Source organism: Balaenoptera borealis (assembly GCF_965194805.1).
Source record: "Balaenoptera borealis genome assembly, chromosome: 1".
NCBI classification, from domain to species: domain Eukaryota; kingdom Metazoa; phylum Chordata; class Mammalia; order Artiodactyla; family Balaenopteridae; genus Balaenoptera; species Balaenoptera borealis.
In genome coordinates, this window is record NC_138860.1 from 27,463,757 (window position 1) to 27,474,015 (window position 10,259).

Below are 10,259 nucleotides of genomic sequence, written 5' to 3' on the forward strand. Positions count from 1 at the left end.
CGCCGCGCTCCCGGCCCGTGGCTCGGGTGGGAGCGGGGGGAACAGGCGTGGGCGGGGCGGAGCGGGCGCGGGCGCTCAGGCGGCGCAGGGGCGGGGCGGCTATATTACGTGCGCGGCACCGCCCCTGCGAGAGGACGTTGCGTGCTCGCTCGCGCCAGGCGAGTCTCCGCGTCTCCCTCGCGAACTCGGTGAAAGGAATTGGCGCCGTTCGACACCAGGCGGATCCGCTCTGCAGCAGGAACCCACCTCCAGCCGCAGCCGCAGCCGCCGCCCGGGCCGAGGAGCAGCCTCAGCCGCCGCCAGTGGCCGAGTGAGCGGAGCCGAGTTTGAGACAGCGCCTAGCGGTGAATCGGGGCCTCACCATGAGTTCCTCGCCTGTTAATGTGAAAAAGCTGAAGGTGTCGGAGCTGAAGGAGGAGCTCAAAAAGCGGCGCCTCTCCGACAAGGGCCTCAAGGCCGAGCTCATGGAGCGTCTCCAGGCCGCGCTGGACGACGAGGAGGCCGGGGGCCGCCCCGCCATGGAGCCCGGGAACGGCAGCCTAGACCTGGGCGGGGATTCCGCCGGGCGCTCGGGAGCAGGCCTCGAGCAGGAGGCCGCGGCAGGCGGCGATGACGACGAGGAGGAAGAGGAGGAGGAGGAGGAAGGGATAGCCGCCCTGGATGGCGACCAGATGGAGCTCGGGGAGGAGAACGGCGCCGCGGGGGCGGCCGACTCGGGCCCGATGGAGGAGGAGGAGGCCGCCTCGGAGGACGAGAACGGCGACGACCAGGGCTTCCAGGAAGGGGAGGATGAGCTCGGAGACGAGGAGGAAGCCGCGGGCGACGAGAACGGGCACGGGGAGCAGCAGCCTCAACCGCCGGCGGCGCCGCAGCAACAGCCCCAGCAGCAGCGCGGGGCAGCCAAGGAGGCCGCGGGGAAGAGCAGTGGCCCCACGTCGCTGTTCGCGGTGACGGTGGCGCCGCCCGGGGCGAGGCAGGGCCAGCAGCAGGCGGGAGGTAAGAAGAAGGCGGAAGGCGGCGGAGGCGGCGGTCGCCCCGGGGCTCCGGCGGCGGGTGAGTGCTGCGTGGTTGGTTGCGCGCGGCGGGAGGCCCGCGCGGGGTGGGGACCGTGCTCAGGCCTGCCGGAGCCCCGTTGGGGGAGGAGGGAGCTCCGCCGCGGGAGGGCGCCCCCGGGGGGGCGGGGGCCTCTGCGAGGGGGTGGGGGGGGAAATCCCGGATTAGACGTGAGGCCTCCGCTCGGTGTGTGACGGCGGCCGCAGCGCCTCCATTATGTGGTTGGAGAGCCGGGGGTGGGGGGGGGGGACTGCAGCTGCCGCTGGAGGGGGAGGAGCCGCGGTGGCGCCGCCGCGCTGCGTGCGCGCAGTGCGGGCACATGTCTCGGGGGGAGGGGAGGCCCGGGGCCCCGGCGGCGCGCTGTGGCGGCTCCGGGCCGCGGTATTGTGCAAGGCGCGCCGGGCTCGGCGTGACGTCACTTCCGGCGGGCGGGGCCGGGCGGGTCCAGCGGCGAGCAGTACAATGCGGCCGCGGGGAGCGCGGGCCCGGGTGGGGGAGGGGAGTGCGGGCGGGGCGCTCCAGCCCCTCCCCCCTTCCTGAACTCTCTCTGGGATACACGTGGGCTTAGGGCCTAGGCCGCGCTAAGTTTTCATTAGCTTTTTCGAATATTCGAGTAGGCTGGCAAAATTAGCAATGTCCTTAGACTGCGTCACTAATTATAGTCCAGTTCCAAGCGGGTTTTTCCTTGAATTCTCATTTGAATCGTCGATTGAAAACACTTAAAAAAAATGAACAGGGCAAGTAGAGCTATTTTGGGGCGTCAAAACAGAAGAGGTTTTTTTGTTTGTTGTGTTGCGGCGTGGTCTCTTATAAAGGGGTGTCGTGTATTGTAGGAGACGGCAAAACAGAACAGAAAGGCGGAGATAAAAAGAGAGGTGTTAAAAGACCTCGAGAAGATCATGGCCGTGGCTATTTTGAGTACATTGAAGAGAACAAGTATAGCAGGTAGAGGATGCTAACGTAGTGTTACTTGTCACCTGTTTTTTATTCCTTGGTGGGGAAAGCTGTATCAGGAGACAATTCTGTCTTTCAGAGCCAAATCTCCTCAGCCACCTGTTGAAGAAGAAGATGAGCACTTCGACGACACAGTGGTTTGTCTTGATACTTGTAAGTGAAGCTGTTTCTCCCCCGTTCCTCCCCCAATTGTCAAATGTGGTTTTTGGTTACAAAATATTAGAAAACTTAACACGTGTAAACAGTTGTAATAAAAGTAGGAAGATGATGGCTTATATTCAGATTCTGGGCACTTAATATTTAGTACAGTAGTTGTATTGATAATTTTACAGGCTCTAACAATTTGATAAGTTTTTTGGTATGGCTTTAAAGTTCTCATTTGTAGGAATGTGAAATTAATGCCAACATTTGACTGTCTAGCTAATGGAAACTTGTAAGACTACTTATAACTTGTCCATTTAGGCTTCTACGATAAAGTAATGTTATTTTTTTGTGGAACTATGTTAAGTGAGCTCTTTGGGCTAGTTAAATATTAATGGCTTTCCCATTAGCACGCCATTATATTCCCTATTCTAAAAGATTGTAATAATACTTTTTCAATAACTGCTCTTTTGTTCTCAATTCCAGTTCAGTAGCTGCTGCTTTAAGCTAAGTTGATTTCTTCCAAAGACCTGGGGCAGCAGCAGTGGGCTCTCACTGGGCCACTAGCTTTCTTCAGCAGCGAATGGTATCAATGGCAGCGCTGTAAATACTGCTACTTTACCCAGTTGGGTTGCAATTGAGTATGAGGAAGTATTGCAAACCTCTAAATGGGCCTTGGCTGTCAGATTCCTAGTTTTTCTAATACAAAAAAAAAATCGTTTGTTTGGTGTTGTGATCAGAAAGTACAATTCTTTCTGTGATAGAACAAAGGGTAGAAATAATTGCTTAGAGGTAAGGTGTCATCTTGTCCTGTAGATCTAAGGAGTTGAAGCTTAGATTCTCATGTTTTGGAATACATATGGTTTTTATTTAGATGTGTAAGGCAGTGTAAATATAAGTCTTGGTTTCTTATTGTATACGCTTTACCACATAGTTGAGATAGTGGAGTGTTTTTTTTTTTTTTTAAAGACTTAAACATGGAAGAGTAGTTGAATGTTTTACGTTAAATTCAGTTGCTTAAATATTGGCGAGATACTGAAGCAATGATTCGGCAAGGTAATGCTATTATAAAAGGCTTTTAGCTCCTCACCTAGGGATATCAATTTAAGTGCATTATTGGGTTCAAACACAATTGGTTGAATTGAAAATTCTGTTAGTGATGATCGGGAATAAAAGAGCAAAGCTAATTTAAGGAGAATTCCAAACTGTAGATTTAATTTCATTTCAGCAGTAGCTTTCTAACTTCAGTGCTCCCTTGACTGAGAACTCAGAAGGTGCATGCTAATGAGCCAGTGACCCAAAGGTAGCTAGGTTGAAGACGTTTTGGATTTGGATTATTCCAAAGTGTGTAATCCCCTATTGGTATTGATTAACAGGCAAGTCTGGGGAAAGGGGACCTAAAATGCTGTAGTAGTTAACAGCATTAGATGACCAGGTTTGAATTTTGCAGATTGAAACTGCCTTAAGTTTTAGCAAACAATTTAAGATCTAGAACCCCTGTAAAGTGCAGGATCAACAGCTCATACTCGTATTTTAAAATACTTGATCATGGCCTCCCTTCAGTTTTATTGTGGCACTGGTAAATTCTACCTGGTCTGGCATGCTTCACTTTGATTTCCTGCTATCCTCTACTGCTTGCCTCTAAATCAAGGTAAAGAGCAGAGCAGGTATGTATTAATGTCACATTGTCTTGATTATTTTATATACTTAAAATACACATACTAAACCTCGATATTGGTTAGTTGCACAGGTAGTGTACGCTGTAGTTCATAATTTGGCAAGAATTGACTTGGTGGGAGCGGGGCTTGAACTGAAAATTCGAACAACAGCATGATCTGTAAAAATGTATGCAACATTAAGAAATATGAGAAAATTTAATAAAGTTTTGTCTATATAGCAGATACATTTATATTGGATATCAAAAGAAATAATATGGTATTTGATGTAATTGCAGATAATTGTGATCTACATTTTAAAATATCAAGAGATCGCCTCAGTGCTTCTTCCCTTACTATGGAGAGTTTTGCTTTTCTTTGGGCTGGAGGAAGGGCATCCTATGGTGTGTCGAAAGGCAAAGTCTGTTTTGAGATGAAGGTAAATGCAATCTTGTGGTGTCTTTTTTTTCCTTAAGAACCTTTGTGAGTTTTTCCCTGACACTTAGATGTCACTGGAACTTGTAATTTTTCAAGTTTTTGTGGGACTTGGAATCTATGATCTGTAACAGTTTAGGATGTTTGTTATATTAGAAGTTGCCATATAGAGCCAGCCTAATTTTTATTTAGAGTGTTCATTTTTTATCAGGCACTTGAAAGGCCCACCATGGGTTTGAAAATAAATTTGGTTAGGCTCCTGTTTTTGTTCCAGAGAAAAAACATGTTAAAGGAATACTTTAGTTGGTTTTGAGTATTGAGAATATGTAATTTCAGCGTTTTCTTTTAAACGTGAATTAACTAAGTACTTAACCATTTTCTGTTTCAAGTTAAAAGCTCTTACATCAGTTGTTAAAGTTCTTGTGGAGTGTTAGGGGGAAGAGTAGAGTTGGTGTCTTTCTGTACTTTGTAGCTGGAGAAAAATTAGCCCATTGCCCGAATGAAATAAACCAGCGTTGGTTCAGTGGTTTATTTTCCTTCGTTTACAGTTTAATCATTTATGATTTGACTTCCAGGTTACAGAGAAGATCCCAGTAAGGCATTTATATACAAAAGATATTGACATACACGAAGTTCGGATTGGCTGGTCACTAACCACAAGTGGAATGTTGCTTGGTAAAGTTTCCATTTGAGTATCTATGTACTCATGAGTGTTCAGTGTTTGATTTCAGTAGTTAGACTAGAAGGCATGCTAAACTTTTTGCCTGTTTTTAGAGATGAATAATAGTAACATGGACACTGGCTAAATTTTAGCTTTTCTTTCTTTGTGGTTACTTGGTTTATGACTGATGATTGAAATAGAATATTATCCATGGTATGCAATTTGTCAGCTAGTTATATAACCACCTAGCTCTCATTAACTTTATATCTAGTATAAAGTCAGTATAGTTTTGAACCCTACATCTGGAATGTTAAAGTACGTGGGTCATTGGACTGTTTTGAAAAATTGATTTAATGAAAGTTAATTATTTTCTTAGGTGAAGAAGAATTTTCTTATGGGTATTCTCTAAAAGGAATAAAAACATGCAACTGTGAGACTGAAGATTATGGAGAGAAGTTTGATGAAAATGATGTGATTACATGTTTTGTTGTAAGTCGTAGTTAAATTTCTACATATTATATAGCAAGTTGGTAGATAAGAGTATTTTAACATATCATTGTCAACTTTCAATACTAATTCATTTTGACTGAAAACTACTTAATGTGAAGTTGATCCGAAAATCTAGTCTTTTAGGGCAATATTAATTTCTGCTTGTGGATATAGGTGTTCTAGTTGTATATAACCAAATATTAAAGCTCTTTAACGTATAACCTAAATATGTTTTCTACAGGATAAAGCTTCACTCCTAACTTGAATTTTGAAGTTTTTTTTTTAAGAAGTGTTACAAGAAGCAGATTAAAACCCATTAATTTTTTTCTCCAATTAACAGAACTTTGAAAGTGATGAAGTAGAACTCTCCTATGCAAAGAATGGACAAGATCTTGGCATTGCCTTCAAAATCAGTAAGGAAGTTCTTGCTGGACGACCACTCTTCCCGCATGTTCTGTGCCACAACTGTGCGGTTGAGTTTAATTTTGGTCAGAAGGAAAAGCCATATTTTCCAATACCTGAAGACTATACTTTTATCCAGAATGTCCCCTTGGAGGATCGAGTTAGAGGACCAAAGGGGCCTGAAGAGAAGAAAGATTGTGAAGTAAGTCACTTTAAAAAAAAGAATTTTGAAGGTTGCTTTTGTTTGGCAAAAATGACATTTAGAAGAGTTGGATGGCTGGTCTGTTTAATTTACTAACTGCCATACATGTTGTTCCCATTAAAAGGCTGTGAAAGTTCAGATATGTAAACTGGGCTTTTGTGCATTTAAAAAAAATATTTAAAGAATTCTTTCCATTGTAGGTGGTTATGATGATTGGCTTGCCAGGAGCTGGAAAAACTACCTGGGTTACTAAACACGCAGCAGAAAATCCTGGTAAATACAACATTCTTGGAACAAACACCATAATGGATAAAATGATGGTAAGTAAATTGGGCATGATTTCAGCATTTTTAAGACTAGAAGGTATTCGGGGTAACCGTTTTGTCTGTCTTTATCCATTTTGTTAGTATCTTAGAGAGAGGAGTTTGGGCAGTTAAATTGGTTATTTAAGCAGGCTCTTTACCTGTAAGGTAAACTGCCTTCCAATGGCTAGGCTTCCTTCTCTTTCCTATAGAAGGTTTTTGGACTTGGATTATCCAGTAGCTAAAAGTGAATTGAAGGCACTGGGTGTTGTTACAGGATAAAATATCCTTTTCTGTAGCAGTGGGAAAAGGCAATATTTAAATTTTGAAACTTTAACTTTTAAAAATAGGTGGCAGGTTTTAAGAAGCAAATGGCAGATACTGGGAAACTAAACACGCTGTTGCAGAGAGCTCCACAGTGTCTTGGAAAGTTTATTGAGATTGCTGCCCGTAAGAAGCGAAATTTCATTTTGGATCAGGTAAGCTGCAGCTTTGAGATTGAAAAAAGTAACTGATAATTATAGAATTAATGTTTGGGGTTATAAACTTAACTTTTTTTTTTTTTTTTAAAAGACAAATGTGTCTGCTGCTGCCCAGAGGAGAAAAATGTGCCTGTTCGCAGGCTTCCAACGAAAAGCTGTTGTAGTTTGCCCAAAAGATGAAGACTATAAGCAAAGAACACAGAAGAAAGCAGAAGTAGAGGGAAAAGACCTACCGGAACATGCAGTCCTCAAAATGAAAGGCATGAAATTTATTTCTACTGTTATGTTAAATATCTTTCTGTGATTTATATCTGTGAACTTAAATTTTGTGTCAGTAATACTGTTTTAGGAGTTAACTCTGTAAATGAGCGTACTTCACTTGTTTAAGGAAATGTAATTAAAACATGAATAGATACTGTATGCTTTGCAGGAATTAAGCTGCTTGAGAGTTGTAGGCTCTAGGATTGTGAATGTGTATGTAGTGGATTTGTAGGTTAATATGATTTAATGTTTTGTAGGAAACTTTACTCTGCCAGAAGTAGCTGAGTGCTTTGATGAAATAACGTATGTTGAGCTTCAGAAGGAGGAAGCCCAAAAGCTTTTGGAGCAATATAAGGAAGAAAGCAAAAAAGCTCTTCCACCGGAAAAGAAACAGAACACAGGCTCAAAGAAGAGCAATAAAAATAAGAGTGGCAAGAACCAGTTTAACAGAGGTGGTGGCCATAGAGGGCGCGGTGGATTCAATATGCGTGGTGGAAATTTCAGAGGAGGAGGCAAGTTAATTTTGAGTATTATTTATTTGGTTCAATGTTGAAACAAGTGGTAATCTGTAATCTTCTAGTTTGGGTCTGTATGTTTTTCTGCTGAATTTAACATAGGAAGTTTTTGATCCTCATGTCCTAGCTGTCTTAGTAACCATAGTAAAATACTTCATGCGATTTGATGGTAAACACACCTAGGTTATGTTCAATGGTTAAATTAAACATTTTTTTCATAAAATAAAGGAATGGTCCAGAAGAACCCTAAGTCGTGTGTAAAGAAGATAACAACACACTATTAAATGAAACGTCTCTTGTTTTAGCTCCTGGGAATCGTGGTGGATATAATAGGAGGGGCAATATGCCACAGAGAGGTGGTGGCGGTGGCGGAAGTGGTGGAATTGGCTATCCATATCCTCGTGGCCCTGTTTTTCCCAGCCGAGGCGGTTATTCAAACAGAGGGAATTACAACAGAGGTGGAATGCCTAACAGAGGGAACTACAACCAGGTAATGATTTAAGATTCCTGCAGACACTGATTCTCTGTATAATTTAGTCTGGAAAGTTAAAGGCATATGTTGTGCAGCCTCAGTAAGAGGAACATAGCATCTACACGCATAGTGATGGTAAAATGAGTCAGTTTCATTTATATTGATTTTTCAAGTGCATTAACTAGCAGCAAGTCAGGTGATGTCTCATAACGAATAAGTTAATCACCTGAGAGCAGATGCAGCAGAGAGTGCTCAGAGGTTAATGGCTGACTGGCAATCTATCTATTTCTGTGGCTGTGTCTCCTCTTCTCCCCTGCCCCATATACAAACCTAACAACTTGTGCTCTTCTTAAAGGTTTTTTTCTTTTTTGTAGAACTTCAGAGGACGAGGAAACAATCGTGGCTACAAAAATCAATCTCAGGGCTACAACCAGTGGCAGCAGGGTGTAAGTAATTCCTTATGTGCTTTTTTGTACATTTAATTGTATTTTGAATTCATAAGAGTCAATCTTGAAAAAAGATCTTGTCCAGGGATTGAAGTGTTTATAAGTGTTACAGGGCAAGGTGTGAATTGTGTTGCAGTTGTAGCCATAATATCTTTTGAAGGCAAAATAGGTTGGAGTTTGCTGTAACTTAATATTTTTAAATAAAATAGTATTTAATACATGGTTCTTTTTACTGCTAGCTTTAATTGTATAAACTAACCAAGTCATAATGTGTTTCCTTTTGTAATGTGTATTGATAATGGGATATTAATACCAACTAAATCTGGCTTGATAAATCAGAGGTATGACAGGTATAAATTTGTCTCCAGCAATTACTCTGAATTAGATTGTCATTTCCTAAAAGCAGTTTGAGTGGCTTATTGATGTTTTTTCTTTAAAAAAAAAATTTTCTCTTACAGCAATTCTGGGGTCAGAAGCCATGGAGTCAGCATTATCACCAAGGATATTATTGAATACCCAAATAAAACGAACTGATACATATTTCTCCAAAACCTTCACAAGAAGTCGACTGTTTTCTTTAGTAGGCTAACTTTTTAAACATTCCACAAGAGGAAGTGCCTGCGGGTTCCTTTTTTAGAAGCTTTGTGGGTTGATTTTTTTTTCTTTTCTTTTTTGTACATTTTTAATTGCAGTTTTAAAGTGAATCGTAAGAGAACCTCAGCATTGTGCACGATAAGAGAATGTGTCAGTATTTCAGGGTTCTACATTTTATCTGTAAAATGTGACTTTTTTTTTATCACAACAAAAGTAAAATGTTGCTTTGTACCTGGTGTCTTTTATTAAGAATTTACTCCCCCCATTTCTCAGAGATAACAGTCGGGAGTTATTGTCACAATATAATAGAAATGTTAGCAACCAGATTCATGTAAGGACTAAGTGGTCCTCATGAATTGCATAAGACTCTGTACTGCTCGTATTACACTCCATCCTCTCTGTAGTTTGCTGAGTAGTGGAGGGGTAAGCTAAATAGTAGTTTTTGACAGTAACTGGGAAGGCTCTTTCTTTTTAAATAACAATGCAATTGGCATATTTGGGAATGAAGATAAAATTTGGAACTAAGATAGAGAAGATGGAGTGTATGTAGAAGGGCTGTTAAAAATGTAAAACTTGGTTGCATTATTTGTGGAGGCTCAAACTTGTGAAGGTTAAATACCATAATTTTTCCATTTGTTCTGCATTTTGATTCTGAAAAGAAAGCTGGCTTTGCCCATTTCTTATTAAAAAAACTTGTTGTAAATCCAGTTGTCTAATGGGATCTATATGAAGTTAGCTATGTCTGTATGCCCTTCTCCCACAAAATACTGTATAACTAGTGTGCTTGTAGTAGTTAACTCCACCATCTTTGTAAGCTAATGAAATTGTGAGTCACCCATTTATATCTTAATTTTTAATCATGTCAGTTCTTGAATGGGTATCTCCTTAGCCTGCTGATTTCTTTTTCTTTCTAAAGAAAGTGGGTGGAGAAATTAATTTAGACGTTTGTTTGCAATAAAAAGAATTCATTTTACTCTCGTTTTGGGATTCTCGCCATCAAGGTTCAAAATCCCTTTATGAAACTCCCAAGAGGAGAAAATTTAAGTGTGTGCTTTCTGGACAGCTTATTCTCTGTACTTGGAACATTTAGGTTTTAAAAACTTAAATGTATACTGACAATTGACTTTTTAAATTATGAAGTAAAGTTGAATGCTTCCCTTCCCCTCCCCGCCCAGATGACTTTTAACATTTAACG

The 10,259-nt window shown here is 42.0% G+C and overlaps 1 protein-coding gene across 2 annotated transcripts; it reads left to right on the forward strand.

The window, feature by feature from the left end:
* Window positions 1-179: 179 nt before the first annotated feature.
* On the forward strand, window positions 180-10,037 carry HNRNPU (heterogeneous nuclear ribonucleoprotein U). Of its 2 annotated transcripts, none has more exons than XM_082340364.1 (14): window positions 180-1,053; window positions 1,887-1,998; window positions 2,087-2,160; window positions 4,103-4,242; window positions 4,814-4,913; window positions 5,276-5,388; window positions 5,729-5,992; window positions 6,193-6,312; window positions 6,645-6,773; window positions 6,868-7,036; window positions 7,295-7,549; window positions 7,858-8,042; window positions 8,399-8,470; window positions 8,929-10,037. In XM_082340364.1, exons 1-14 carry the CDS (start codon window positions 363-365, stop codon window positions 8,980-8,982), a joined length of 2,478 nt encoding a protein of 825 aa, XP_082196490.1. In that variant the 5' UTR covers window positions 180-362; the 3' UTR covers window positions 8,983-10,037. The 2 variants fall into 2 exon arrangements, with proteins under 2 accessions (XP_082196490.1, XP_082196491.1); XM_082340365.1 differs by having other exon boundaries at window positions 181-996.
* The last annotated feature ends 222 nt before the right edge of the window (window positions 10,038-10,259 follow it).

Coding starts and splice junctions, on each gene's coding strand:
- HNRNPU (XM_082340364.1), top strand. CDS start 363: ATGAGTTCCTCGCCTGTTAATGTGAAAAAGCTGAAGGTGTCGGAGCTG. Junction 5,993..6,192: donor AAGAGAAGAAAGATTGTGAA/GTAAGTCACTTT, acceptor TTTCCATTGTAG/GTGGTTATGATGATTGGCTT. Junction 6,774..6,867: donor GAAATTTCATTTTGGATCAG/GTAAGCTGCAGC, acceptor TTTTTTTAAAAG/ACAAATGTGTCTGCTGCTGC.